This window comes from Gadus chalcogrammus, chromosome 8, assembly GCF_026213295.1.
Source record: "Gadus chalcogrammus isolate NIFS_2021 chromosome 8, NIFS_Gcha_1.0, whole genome shotgun sequence".
NCBI classification, from domain to species: domain Eukaryota; kingdom Metazoa; phylum Chordata; class Actinopteri; order Gadiformes; family Gadidae; genus Gadus; species Gadus chalcogrammus.
Genome location: NC_079419.1, coordinates 10,757,102 through 10,771,996, shown reverse-complemented (window position 1 = coordinate 10,771,996; position 14,895 = coordinate 10,757,102). Strand labels below are relative to the sequence as shown.

General features: G+C 49.3%; 1 protein-coding gene across 1 annotated transcript in view; it reads right to left on the bottom strand.

The window, feature by feature from the left end:
- Positions 1–2,591: 2,591 nt before the first annotated feature.
- LOC130387260 (receptor-type tyrosine-protein phosphatase N2-like) overlaps positions 2,592–14,895 on the bottom strand; it is a 59,271-nt gene continuing 46,967 nt past the window's right edge. Inside the window, exons 13-22 of the mRNA XM_056596279.1 lie at positions 10,333–10,480; positions 10,028–10,101; positions 9,129–9,206; positions 8,724–8,843; positions 8,172–8,338; positions 6,650–6,703; positions 4,954–4,976; positions 3,798–3,871; positions 2,710–2,782; positions 2,592–2,596 (exon numbers count right to left, since the gene is read on the bottom strand). Coding sequence (XP_056452254.1) covers positions 2,592–2,596; positions 2,710–2,782; positions 3,798–3,871; positions 4,954–4,976; positions 6,650–6,703; positions 8,172–8,338; positions 8,724–8,843; positions 9,129–9,206; positions 10,028–10,101; positions 10,333–10,480 — 816 coding nt within the window. The remainder of the gene's footprint in view (positions 2,597–2,709; positions 2,783–3,797; positions 3,872–4,953; positions 4,977–6,649; positions 6,704–8,171; positions 8,339–8,723; positions 8,844–9,128; positions 9,207–10,027; positions 10,102–10,332; positions 10,481–14,895) is intronic.

Genomic DNA, 14,895 nt, shown 5'->3' with positions numbered 1-14,895 from the left:
GTAGCTCAAACTTGCCGGCACCCTTTCAGGCGTCTCAGGATCCCAACGGAGGAGTACTGGAGACGAGTGCTAAACGAGTACGGCTCAGTACGGCTCATCCGGGTCACGCCCACTTTTGGCGGTGGAAACGCAAACCGTGCCACACCTTTGCGTGTGGCACGGTTTACGGCGGAGGATGATTTGTCATGTTGTAGGTGGTCCTGAAGAGATGGGGTTTAAGCTGACGTTTGAACAAAAGGAGTGGATAAAAGTTTCGGATGGCCGGAGGGAGGGAGTTCCAGAGTGTAGGGGCGGCGAGGGCGAAGGCTCTTGCCGCCTTCAAAGCGGACGGAGTTTCGGACCTTAAGCTTGGAGGAAAGTGCTTTGAACACTGTTAGGTCCGAGATTTTGCTCTGAGATTCGTGCGGAAGTAGTGCCGCCTTCAGATCGGAGGTTCGGAAGATCCTACGTGTCTTTACGTAAAACTTCTTCCGAAATAAGAGCGTTCAGGAAATGCGTAGGCTATGACATAAAACCGGAAAAATAGATCGTTCGTGAGACTAGACTGCAGGGTTACCCTGCGTTCACACCAAAAGATGCAAAAAGTTGACGCGCGTCGTGATCCCATTCAAAGTGAATGTAGAGACGCGTTGCTGCTTTGCTGCCGCAGCATTTGCTGCTGAGAAAACGGGCAGCAAAACTTGATTTGCGGCGCGTCAAAATCTGATTTGCGGCGCGGCATGCCGTGCCCGCAGCCGGGCACGGGCGAAGGGCGCGTTCACGTATTTTGCGGCGCGTCAAATGCTGCTCGAGTTGAAATATTTCAACTTTTGCGGCACGTCAAAAGTTTGACGCGCCGCAAAACTTGATTTGACGCGCCGCAAAACTCAGGCGTCAACGCGTTCGGGCAGCAAATGCATCTTTTGGTGTGAACGCAGGGTTACAACTACAAGTATGGATGCCCGCAGGGATCTCTTTGTGCTTCTTTGCCTAATCAGATGGATCAGTTATTAGAACTGCATGCGATGGTTGACCATGAACGAGAATTGATCAGGTGATGTTTATAATTGCAATCTATAGTGTATCGTAATGCAAATGTTAGAATGGGTGTCAAGTTTGCCTTAGTGCTCGCTGCAATTTCACTTTAGTCTATCAATGAAATGGGCAGCCATTATTGTGACGTAAACTCTAGAGGACTCGGGTAGCTTTTCTTACTCACAAATCTCTGAGCGAAAACTCCGACCCAAGTGTTCAACGCACTTTCCTCCATGCTTAAGGTCCGAACCTCCCGACCGTTATGAAGGCTGCCCATTTCATTGCTAGAAAGTGAAGTTGAAGCAAGCACAAGTGGCAAACTTAAAACCCATTATAACATTTGCATTACGATACATTCGATTATAATTATAAACATCACCTGATAAATTCTCGCTCATGTTCAAGCATCGCAAGCAACTGATTCATCTGATTAAGCAAAGAAGCGCAAAGAATAATAATAGTTGTTATGAAGTCTAGTCCTCTTTCTACTGTTAAACTAAGAAACTGCATCAAGCCAAAGTTTCCTTAGATAAAAGACAAGTTTAAAAGCCTGTTTGTATGATGGCACTCTTCTCAAGAGTTCAGATTTCTCCAGGATCTGTTGTGATCTGCTAAAACAACCTGCCCATCAGAGGAGAGGTTCTGCTGTTCACAACCCCACAGAGGGTTCGACCGCCGGGTTCTCCGTCACCAAGCGTGGGAATGAAAGGAACACACACCAGTTGGGAGCATCAGGCTTTAATCACAACAACACATCTCCCCGTTGGTGTATAACAGCAGTTGGTACTGGGGGACATACAACAGAAGACCTTCAGGGCTGAGGACCCGATGGAGGCCACCGTGGGGGTCCTTGGCTACTAGTGAGAAGGGGTTTGGGTCGGGACCACGATGTGACGGATCAGGGAATCGAACGAGGAAACAGCACCAAACCGGTGAACCAGTCAGTTTTAATGTGGACTCTTTCAGGATCTCTGCTGGTCCGCAGCAGTTGTGTGTTTCGTGGTGTGCCGTAATGTTGCAAAGACAAAGTCACGATAATCAAACTTTTGATTTGTAAAATTCTGTTGGATGGAGGACTGTCTGATAGACGAGGCGGTTTAGCAACATTATATATATATATTTATCTGTTTATCGGTGAGACCTAGCCCACCATAAAAATAAATGTTGGTTTGTGTGTTTGTGCTGGTGGTGATGGACAGAAACACTGAAGGGAACACGACGTCTACAACTAGAGACCAAACACGTCTGAACGGACTGAGTTGAACTCTAAAGTTGATCTGTGGTGCATTAAGATTCGTGTCTCGTGAATTATTTCACGAGACATTTTAAAACATTACACATGAAACTAATTCAGTACTCGCGTGTAATCTGTCACCAGCGATTTACAGATATGTATTATTATTGTTTATTCTCTTACGCTACCGTTGTATTTTAAAACACCTTGAAGATTTACACGAGAAAGGAAAAATACTTTTCTAAAACAATAAGTTGTGATCAAATTCCACATGGCACCAAAATAGAGACACAAAGATGACAGCAATATATTCAAAACACGACCACTCAAGACGGAAACCACCTCAATCTGACGGAGGGGAGGCAAGGTGGGGGAGGAGGGGAGGGGACATCAGAAAGAGGAGCGAGGGAGAGAAGGAGGTCTCTGGAGGAGGACCGAGAGGCTGTGCTGGACTCCCTCACTGTGGCAGGAGGGGCCTTTCAGAATGACGTTCACCTCCTCGGCGACAGCTGTCAACACAAACTCAAACTGCTCCTGCAGGAGGAACCAGGGAGGGAGGGAGGGAGGGATGGGAGGGTTGAGGAGGAGGTAGGAGTTAAAGGGAGGAGAGAGAGAGGGGAGAGAGGAGAGTCATTTAGGAAGAGAAATTATGTAGTGTAATGCAACATAATGGAACAAAACAGCGTAAATGAACCTCAAGTAACAGACCGTAGCACGCTATAGCGTAGCATAATGAAGCTAGGCCTTTCAGTACATCATAATGCGCGGGGGCACCTAAGATGGAGGGCAGAGCTAAAATGGCCGTACAAAGAGCTAGCATTAGCATTAGCACGGAGAAAGGAGTAGCCCAGATTATGCTGATCCTTGTTCTCATCAGATAATCCCTGTTGAACGAGATGCTGTCGTGAACCATAGATTGTGCTCTGGTAGTGCACCATTGGACGGATGTAGTGAACCATGGAGGCCTTGTTAGTGACCATGGAGGATGCTATAGTGAACCATAGAGTCTGTAGTGTAACCCATAGAGGCTTGTAGTGTACACATAGAGGCCGTAGAGTGTACCCAGAGAGGCTTGTAGTTGTAACCATCGAGGATGTACGTGAACATAGAGGCTGTAGTGAACCATGGAGGCTGTAGTGAACCATAGAGGCTGTAGTGAACCATGGAGGCTGTAGTGAAACAGGGAAGCTGTAGTGAACCATAGAGGCTGTAGTGAACCATGGAGGCTGTAGTGAACCATAGAGGCTGTAGTGAACCATGGAGGCTGTAGTGAACCATGGAGGCTGTAGTGAAACAGGGAAGCTGTAGTGAACCATAGAGGCTGTAGTGAACCAGGGAGGCTATGATGAGGGGATGAGGTGATGAAGTGATGAGGTGATGAAGTGATGAGGTGATGAAGTGATGAGGTGATGAAGTGATGAGGTGATGAAGTGATGAAGTGATGAGGTGATGAAGTGATGAGGTGATGAGGTGATGGGGTGATGAAGTCATGAAGTGATGAGGTGATGGGGTGATGAGGTGATGAAGTGAAGAGGGGGCATCAGGTTACCTTGGTCTGGACCATCCCAGGTCTCTGGTCTCTCAGGTGCTCCAAGGTAGCTGCAATGTCAATCTCTTTGGCTCCTATCACACACACACACACACAGACACACACACACACCACACACACACACACACAGACACACTACACACACACACACACATGCACCCAGAAAACAAACATATTTAATTAGGTTTTTCGGCTATGTGTGTTTTTTTGCAAAATGACACACAGTCACCAACTAGGAGAGCTTCAATTATTTAACACACACGCACACACACAAAGACACAGACAACACACAAATACACACCACGCAAACCAAGAAACCCAAAGGAATGTGTGTCTTTGTATGGGACTGAAAAGAGAAAGTAAATCAGTACATAATCTGGCCTCATTTTTCGAAAAGAGAGAGAGGGAGGTAGAGAGACAAAGAAGAGAGAGAGGGAGGTAGAGAGACATAGAAGAGAGAGAGGGAGGTAGAGAGACATAGAAGAGAGAGAGAGGGAGGTAGAGAGACATAGAAAAGGGAGACAGAGAGGGAGGTAGAGAGACATAAAAGAGAGAAGAGAGGGAGTAGAGAAGAGAGACAATAGAAGAGAGGAGAGAGAGAAGAGGGGTATAGAGGACATAGAGAGGAGACATAGAAGATGAGGAGAGAAGAGAGAGAGAGAGATAGGAGAGAGAGAGAGGAGAGATGGAGAGAGAGAAGAGAGAGAGGAGTGAGAGAGAGTAGGGAGCGACAGAGAGAGGAGTAGGAGGCAGAGAGATAATGAGAGGTAGAAGAAGGAGACAGTTAGAGGAGTACCTCTTCCAACGTCCACAGTCAAGCCCACTCCACACCTAGATGCTTCTTAAGCCCAGACTTTGTGTGTGTGTGTGTGTTTGTGTGTGTGTGGGTCTAGGTGCGTTCCCAGGAGGGACATAAAGAACGCAGGGAACCCCCCTCCTTCAGTGGCCCCCCTCCTTCAGTGGCCCCTTTGATCTGTAGCTAGGAGGGGCCCCCTTTCCTCTAATTAAGTAGTCTCTCTCTCTCTCGCTCCCCTCCTCCCCTCCCTCCCCGCGGTGATGAAGCGGGAAGGGAGAAGGCCGCACTACCTTAGGATTTAGGCACCAGTCTTTTGGTTTGAGGGACCATGTCGAATCAGGGATGCTAGGTTCCCGGTACGGCCAGGGGCACCGTCACTAGTGCTAGACACACACAGCCACAAACCACACACACACCACCACCAGCACCCACACACACACCCACACACACACACACACTACACACACGCAGACACACACACGGAGTAGACCACACGACCCACACCACACACACACACAGGTAGACACACACCACACCCCACAGCACACACACACCACACACCACACACACCAACACACACACACAGCACACACACAAAGCACTAGCACGAACACAACACACACACACACCACAACAGGTTAGCAGACAGAAGTAAGAGTAAAATAGTCTTTATTTGATATATCAGATTTGTCTGTAATAATTCATTATACTGATTTAATTAAATTACTATATTAATGAACAACAACTAAATGAAAACGTTGATTGATTTAAACTGTGAACAGAGAGACACGCTGGATAGTGTGTGCATTAGTGTGTGACGATTGTCGTTTCATGCAGCTAAGCTCTGTGCTGCGCTAGTGTGGGAGGCCTCAAGCAGTTGGACCGGCTCCGGGGGGCACAATTGAAGACGCGTGTTTAGCTCCACAGCTAATGCTAGTGTTAGCAGTGATCTGCTGGCCTTATGGAGCGGTTAGCTCCACAGCTAATGCTAGTGTTAGCAGTCACCTGCTTGCCTTGTAGAGCGGTTAGCTCCACAGCTAATGCTAGTGTTAGCAGTGATCTGCTTGCCTTGTAGAGCGGTTAGCTCCACAGCTAACGCTAGTGTTAGCAGTCACCTGCTTGCCTTGTAGAGCGGTTAGCTCCACAGCTAATGCTAGTGTTAGCAGTCACCTGTTTGCCTTGTAGAGCGGTTAGCTCCACAGCTAATGCTAGTGTTAGCAGACCCCTGCTTGCCTTGTAGAGCGGTTAGCTCCACAGCTTATGCTAGTGTTAGCAGTTACCTGCTTGCCTTGCAGAGCGGTTAGCTCCACAGCTAACGCTAGTGTTAGCAGTCACCTGCTTGCCTTGTAGAGCGGTTAGCTCCACAGCTAATGCTAGTGTTAGCAGTCACCTGTTTGCCTTGTAGAGCGGTTAGCTCCACAGCTAATACTAGTGTTAGCAGTCACCTGTTTGCCTTGTAGAGCGGTTAGCTCCACAGCTAATGCTAGTGTTAGCAGTCACCTGTTTGCCTTGTAGAGCGGTTAGCTCCACAGCTAATACTAGTGTTAGCAGTCACCTGCTTGCCTTGTAGAGCGGTTAGCTCCACAGCTAATGCTAGCGTTAGCAGTGAGCTGCATGCCTTGGAGAGCGGTGAGCTCCACAGCTAATGCTATTGTTAGCGCTGCTTTGTGAGGATAAGCAACTTCAAAGGAGTGTAATTTTGGAACAGAACATTCTGTGTCGTTCTTCAAGAGGGAATTAAAACGACGCAGATGCAGAAATAAAAATAAAGTGAAATATTAATAAATATGTATATTATATATATAATGAATGAATCATATATATATATATATATATATATATATATATATATAGAGAGAGAGAGAGAGTGAGAGAAATACACATCTTTGATGAGACATGTGATGTGAAAGAATGAACGATGAATTCTAAATGTGTGTGTGTCTGTGTGTAGGACTGTGTGTGTAGATGTATGTGTGTGTAGGTCTGTGTGTGTTTAAATGTGTTTGAGTGTAGGTCTGTGTGTTCAGATGTTTGCACGGATTGGTGTTGTTCTGACCTGCAGTGGACGATGATGGGACAGGAGCGACCCTTGTAGCATCTGTTGACCTTCCTGAAACAACACACAACACCGTCTGGGGTTAACGTCACAGGTATGCACACACAAAATCACGCACACACACGCACGCCCACTAGCACATGAACGCACTCGCACACACACACACGCGCTGACACGACACACGAGCACGCACACACACGTACACACATGCAGGAACTCACGCACACACACACAAACTTGTACACACACCACGCACATCCACACACATGTCTTTTCACCAGCCTGAATGACCAACCACAACCAATCAGGGGTTTTGTAAAATTCCCCTGCCTTTCATTGTTGACCTCCAAGCACCCCCCCCCCCCCCCCCCCCAGGAAAAGGAGCAGGAGAGTGTGTTGTATGAGAGACGTCTGAACAGTTAGCAGCACGCAGCGCGTAGCGGCGTAGCTCTCAGCAGAAGACCTAGCGGACCAAAACATACCGCTACAAAGAGCAGATCCACCAATCAGGGAGCCGTTACCATGGAAACAGTCCCGTCCAGGCGTACGAGGCGTGGGAGTGGGGGGGGGGGGGGGGGGATGGGGAGGGGGGTGCATTCAAAGGAGGAGCGCCACAGGTTTTAAGCTTTTCAACTTAAAAAGAATAGGAGCGAGCGAGCATCAGAGAGATGGGGAGAGAGGGAGCGAGAGAGAGAGTCAAGGGAGGAGAAGGAGGTGGAGGGGGGGAGGTCAGCCAAGCAAACTGTGATCAAGCGAGGAGAAGGGGAGTCATCACAGGTCACTGGACCGGGTTAGAGGGAGGAGGTGTGAGGAGGGGTCTGTTAGCCCCTGGGTTGCAGAGTCACAGTCTCCAATGATCACTTTTGTGACTATGCAACTGGGCTCATAATACTAGCTGCAACATCACAAAAATGACACCGGCGACCGCTGGAGAGAGCTGGAACACACAACCAGGAGGAGCAGGAGGAGAGGGGAGGAGGAGGAGAGGGGAGGGGAGAGGAGGTGGAGGAGATGGAGGAAGAGGAGGAGAGGGGAGGAGGAGGAGGAGGAGGAGGTGAGGAGAGGAGAGAGGACAGAGGTGAGGGAGATGAGAAGGAGGAGGAAGAGGAGATATACTAGGGGAGGGAATATAACAGAACTTATATATATATATTATATATAACAGGGGTCCGGGACCGTGAGTGGTCGGGGTAACTGCGGCGCACCGTTAGCGTTAGCAGCAGCGGCGCGTTAGCATGTCACATGGAGGTGAGCGGTCAGTGCGGCTACGAGGTTCGTACAGGCTGAACTGAAACAGAGGGAGTACTGATAGCGTTAGCGCTGGGCTAGCGTGAGCGTTAGTGCGGTTCTATCGTTAGCACTGTGCTAGCTTTAGAGTGGTGCTAGCTCTAGCACAGTGCTTGCGTTAGCGTTAGTGTGGTGCAAGCGTTAGTGAGGTGCTAGCTTTAGTGGGGTGCTAGCGTTGGTGTGGTGCTATCAATAGCGTGGTGCTATCGTTAGCATTAGCTCAGTTGCGGCGTACCTGCGCAGGTCGAGGAGTGAGCGGCTGGAGGCGGGCGCGGCGCGGCCGGGCCAGGTGAGGAAGTGGAACTGGGTGACGGTTCGAGTCTCGTTGGTCTGCATGTTCTTCAGGTAGAAGCTCCGCACCAGGAAATCATCGCACCAGATGTGCTCCGACACCAGGTTCACCTGGGGGTCGCACACACACACACACACACACACACACACACACACACACACACACACAACACACCACACACACACACAACACACACACACACACACACACACACACACACACACACACACACACACACACACACACGCAGACACAGAGACAACCAGACAGATAAGTTAGTACAACTACAGACTAACATACAACTTGTACTGATAATGCAAAACATCACCAAAATGTTTATAAAGAGAGGCAGACAGACAGGCAAAGAGAAAGACAGACATACAGTTGGGCAGAAAGACAGACGGACAAATGGAAAGAAAGAAAGACGGACAGTAGACAGACAGGCAGACACAGAGACAGGCAGACAGACGGAGTGGTGGGCAGACAGACAGGTACCTCGTAGATGTGGTAGAGGTTGGAACCCTCATCAGGCCAGTAGTGGTAGCACTGCTTCACTCCTCCCTCCACCAGGGGGGTCAGCATCACGATGACCACACAGCCGTTCTCCCACACCATCTGCAACCAGAGCTTTATTTAAACACCATCTGCAACCAGAGCTATATTTGAACACCATTCGCAACCAGAGGCTACTTAAACACCATCTACAACCAAAGCTTTATTTAAACACGATCTACAACGAAAACTTTATTCAAACATAAATTTAGCAATACTAGCGCTGTGTCTGAATAGCGTTCTTGTTAAGCAAAATATATTCATTGAAAAAAAACAAAAAAACATTTAGATTAAGCCTGGGCTTATTTTTTAAACGTGTGTGTGTGCGTGCGTGCGTGCGTGTCTGACCTGCCAGAAGTCCGCTACAGTCGAGGGGAGCGGACCCTGCGTGGCGATGTAGGCAGGACTCCTGGGATCATGATCCATCTAGGAGACAAGGAGGGAGGAGACAAGGAGAGAGGAGATGAGGGGAGAGGAACGAAGAGGAGGAGAGAAAGGAGGACAGAGAAAATATGAGAGGAGAGGAGAGGAGAGAGGGGAGGAGATGAGGAGAGAAAGGAGGAGAGAGAAAAGAGGAGAGGAGAGAAAGAGAAAAGAGGAGAGTAGAGGAGAGGAGAGGAGAGGAGAGGAGACGAGAGTAGAGGAGAGAGGAGAGGACAAACATGAGCTGAATACATAATTGCTGGAAGCAGACTCTCCTATTGTCATGCAGATTGTTCTGGAATCGTATAATTGGTTTGGCCAATTTAGCTCTTAGCAATCCCAGGAAGGGCAGATAGTGTCTCCTCAGCAGGAGCACTGAGGGCCGCTCCTCCATTAGGTCTCAGGACTGGTGGAGCCTTGGATGAACCCTGGGTCTCCTCCCTGGGCCTCTAGCCTGGTGGGGGGGGGCAGCCTGCTGGGGGGGAGGGGCGTAGGGTGTGGGATGGGTCAGCCTGCTGAGGGGGAGGGGCGTAGGATGTGGGAGGAGCCTGCAGTAGACCAGCCTGCTGAGGGGGAGGGGCCAGCCTGTTGAGTGGGAGGGGCGTATGATGTGGGAGGAGCCTGCAGTAGACCAGCCTGCTGAGGGGGAGGGGCCAGCCTGCTGAGGGGAGGGGCTTAGGATGTGGGAGGAGCCTGCAGTAGACCAGCCTGCTGAGGGGGAGGGGCCAGCCTGCTGAGGGGGAGGGGCGTATGATATGGGAGGGGCCTGCGGTAGAACGAATGCTGAGGGGGAGGGGCCAGCCTGCTGAGGGGGAGGGACTTACGATAGGGCTGGCGTTGATGTAGTCAGAGTTCCCCTGACTGTTTTCCACCTTCAGGCTGATCCTGGAGTGATCGTCTGGAAAACAAAATGGAGGACATCTTTGTCAATGGGGGTGTAAAACATGGTGTCAGTTAGAGAGAGAGAGATAGTGAGAAAGAGAGAGAGAGAGAGAGCAAGAGAGTCCAGTCCCAGACATTTTGGATCCCGTTCAAGCCGGTGTGATCCGGTAGGGGCCGGTGTGATCCTGTTCAGGCCGGAGTGATCCGGTTGGGGCCAGTGTGGTCCGGTCGGGGGTGGTCTACTTACAGGCCACCACGGTGCTGGAGCGGTTCCTCTTGGCGTTGCCGTCACGCAGGCCGGCATTGCTGGCGTTGGGCTCGGCCTGGTAGCAGCACAGTGCCTCCCACTCCTTCTCCAGACGGTTCTTGTTCTTCAGGTGGTCCTCCATGTAGGCCTAGAGCACGGAGCAGAAGGTTAGCTTAGCACCACGCAGGTTAGCTTAGCAGCCAGTAGGTTAGCTAAGCGCCCAGCAGGTTAGCTTAGCGCCAAGCAGGTTAGCTTAGCGCCCAGCAGGTTAGCTTAGCGCCAAGCAGGTTAGCTTAGCGCCGAGCAGGTTAGCTTAGCGCCCAGCAGGTTATCTTAGCACCCAGCAGGTTAGCTTAGCACCCAGCCAGTGTGCCGAGCACCCAGCAGGTGAGCTTAGCGCCCAGCAGGTTAGCTTAGCGCCCAGCAGGGTAGCTTAGCGCCCAGCAGGTGAGCTTAGCGCCCAGCAGGTGAGCTTAGCGCCAAGCAGGTGAGCTTAGCACCCAGCAGGTTAGCTTAGCACCCAGCAGGTTAACATAGTAAAGCCCGCTAGTCACTTAGCACCCAGCATGTAAGTACCCTAAGGATCTCAGGTTAGCACCCTCAAGACCATTAGCCACTTAGCACCCAGCAGGTTAGTACCCTAAGGATCTCAGGTTAGCATCCTCAAGACCGATATCCATTTAGCACCCAGCAGGTTAGTACCCTAAGGATCTCAGGTTTGCATACTCAAGAGCATTAGCCACTTAGCAGCCAGCAGGTTAGCACCATAAGAAACTTAGGTTGAAGTGCTGCACATATGAGTTTAATGCAAGGCGACACAGGCCCACACTGGGGTTTAGGGGTTAAGATATTCAGCCTCATATTCAAGATACATCTCCTTAGGATAAGGAGTTCGTTTAATGGCCTTGAAGGGTGCTGTAGGTGTAGTATTATTCAGTAATTCAGAAGACGCTTTTATCTAGAGGGACTTCAGCGATCATTGGGCATTAAGGAGCTGAGGCCTCTTAGTCTACCTGCCGGCCTCTTGGTCCAGGATGCCTACAGGTAGTCCTTGGATGCAGGATCCAAGGGATCGCCGTAGGCCGGGAGTCCAACACCCTGACCCCTAGACCCCACACCCCACCATCCCCAAATTATAATGAGCTAATTTGCTAAGCCTGTGTATTTGACTGTGAGCTTCGTTGGGTGTAGATCAGGCTCCTCCTCCACCTGGCAGGTGGAGTGTTATTTCTAGCGGTGCTATTAGCTTGCTGGCTAGGAGCAGCTCCATCTTAATGACAAGCAATCTTAGCCTAGCCCATTAGCTCCCCAAGCCTATCCATAATTAAACGGCACCCTGACGAAGATCTACTGCTGCTAATGACGGTGTCAAAATCTCAAGACCGGAATAGCAGGTTAGCATGCGCCACGGCTAGCAGGTTAGTGCTAAGCTCACGTCGGATTCTGTTCCTGTGACCCGGGGCAGTATAGGGGGCTTAAGAGGTTAGACTACAGACTTAATTCAGGTGACATAATTAATGTAATCCGAATTTAAGTAACCCAATAACTTATCTATGACCACTCAAATAGGGGCCGTTCGGCTGCAAATAACCAGGTGAGTATGGTGCGTACTTCATACCAGCAGCAGTGGTAATAGTATCATAACTATAATGTAGTAGAAGTCTAATGGACAAATGGAATAATTAACCAGGTATAATATCATTAACTGACTTCCTGATGATTTATGACGGCAGGTATAAATGATGTTTCCCCAGGGTGTGTCCTCATGTGGAAAATGGAAGACAGCGCTGACAGCCATTTTATCTCCCTACTTCCTGTTTGTGACATTGACACATGCGCCGCGCACACCCCCACACCACACACCCAGGGCTTAGGCCTGGTAACAGGGTTATGTGCCATGTAAAGGGATTAGAGCAGTGGTTCTCAACCTTTTTTGAGCAAACGCCCCCCTGACCGTACCCTGATCCTTGGCGCCTCCCCCCCCTCTCTCTCTCCCTATAAAAAAAATAAAATAAACGAACAACCCCACTCACACTCGTGTTATATTGCTTAAAGGTGTCATTGCATCGTTTTTCATTGATTTTGCGGTAGAGAGAGAGAGAGAGAGAGAGAGATAGAGAGACAAGAAAGAAGGGTTGAGGAAGAAATGGTTGAATTAAACATTCATTCACCATGACAGCGGCGCGGGCACTTCCGCGATTCCCGGCTGCCACGTCTCCCGTCGTGCCCCGGCCGCGGCACCCCACGGCCTGGGTACCGTGACCTAGGCAACGCGGGCACCGCAGCCCTGGAACCACGGGCAACGCGAAAACAGATTGCGTGCAGAGTCCTAATTAGGCCTATATATTTTGTATTTGAAATAGAACTTTCTATTCGTGGAGACTACGCTCAGAGCAGCTGGTACCTAACAACAGCAAGAGGAAGGAGGAAAACGGGCTGAAACAAAATGAGTTTGTTTTTTTGCTATCGCCCATGTTGGATTGTGTTGTGTTGGTTATTGAACTGTTAAGCTGCGAACTTGGGTTATGGTTATCAGGGATAGAGATCATGACGATAGCTGATGTAACGGGAGTCCGGGCGTGTGCAGGACCGAACCGCGCTGTATGACCCCTGTTACACTGGGCATAGACTGTAAAAAGTAGCTGAGACGGTAGATGGGTTAGAAACCAACAAATGAAAATAGGCTATTTATTTCAGGTAGCCTTTTTTTTCACCCAAAAAAATAAAAAAATAAAAATCACATTCCCAGCGCCCCCCTAGGTTGTGCGAACGACCCCAAGGGCCGGCCATTGTGGCTCCGCTGGGTCTCCCAGCGACACAACATGGAGTCTGGGGCCGGGGTGATGATGATGATGATGAAGATGTTTAGGGGGGTAATGGTGGTTTGTGTATAGATGTTGACAGAGGTATATGACACACTTATATGACAGAGGTATATGGCAGGTCTTTAAGGCCAGGTCTTTAAGGGCAGGTCTTTAAGGACAGGTCTATAAGGGCAGGTCTTTAAGGGCAGGTCTTTAAGGGCAGGTCTTTAGGAGCAGGTCTTTAAGGACAGGTCTATAAGGAATTTAGGACAAGTATTTAAGAGCAGCTCTTTAAGGGCAGGTCCTTAAGGACTTTAAGGACAGGTCTTTAAGGGCAGGTCTTCAATGTCTGTCTAATCTAAATTCCTTTAAATTCAGTATATAAAATGTTAATCTGGCTGCTGCTCTTGAGAATAATATGGAACATTTACCAGTCCCACAACAAAAGAAGGATAATGTGCTTTCTAGGGAGCTGTTTAATCCGCTTAATACAGAAGCAGCGAAGGACAGATAAGAGAAGGAGAGATAGGAAGCGAGGGGGACACACCCTTAAGTCCCCAGGAGGGGGGTAATGCATTCAATCAGTGATAGTGAAAGCAGAACGGCATGGGGACAAGGAGACAGGATTCACTGTGCTCTACGAGGGCCATTCAGGGTCGAGGAAGATGACGATGCCAGGAGGGTTAGCTGCTAGATAGCTTCTCTAGACTTAGCTGATATGTAGTTAGCTCTAGAGTTGGTGGCTATGGAGTTAGCTCCTCTACAGTGAGCTGCTATGGAGTAAGCTCCTCTACAGTTAGCTGCTATGGAGTTAGCTCCTCTAAAGTTAGCTGCTATGAAGTTAGCTTCTCTACAGTGACTAGTCGACTGGTTAGAGGAAGGCTCCCATTCATGCCATGGGTTCGTTCTGTTTGATTGAAAACCTGAAGTAGCTAGCCACAGTTAGCATCAGAGGAATAAGCGGTTGGACATCGATCAGAAAGGTTCCCGGGTTACAGTGGGCGGTAAAGAGAGTGTTTCACAGCCTTCATCCAGAGTGTGGAGTATAGCGCTATTCCTGGCCAAGGGGGGAGGGTTGGGAGGCAGGAAGGATGGAATAAGGAAGGAAAGGAACGCAATAAAGGTAGAGAGGACCCAGCAAATTAGCAATATTATCTGAAATCTAATTATTAATATGGAATTTCATGCTAACATAATTATCTCTAATGACTTAATAATGGAAAGTGCTAAAAGAGGTGAATTTAGAGAAGAAATTAGCAGAGGGGATATGAAGATACATCCCTGTTTCTCTGCCACCATGAACCTGGTCACCTTAAACCTTCATCCACCATGTGGGAAATAAATCCATATGTGGTCGTTCCTTCCTGCTAGGGGAGACGCCTAACCAATCAGCTCTAGGGGACTGAGGTCTGAACCAATGGCCTTTCTGGTGTACTGTAGTCAGTGGTGGGAGCTGTCCAGAGTGCTGGATTCATGCTGGCCCAGGAGCCAGACACATGTGATCTCTGAAGGCGAATCAAGCCCACATAAGTATTTATGCATAAAGTACTGCATGTTGTACTGCTACTGCATGGTTCTGTATAGTACTGCATGTTGTACTGCTACTGCATGGTTCTGTATAGTACTGCTGTTGTATTGGTGCTGCATGGTGTTGCATGGTGTTGCATGGTGCTGCATGGTGCTGCATGGTGGTGCATGGTGGTGCATGGTGGTGCATGGTGCTGCATGATGGTGCATGGTGCTGCATGGTGCTGCATGG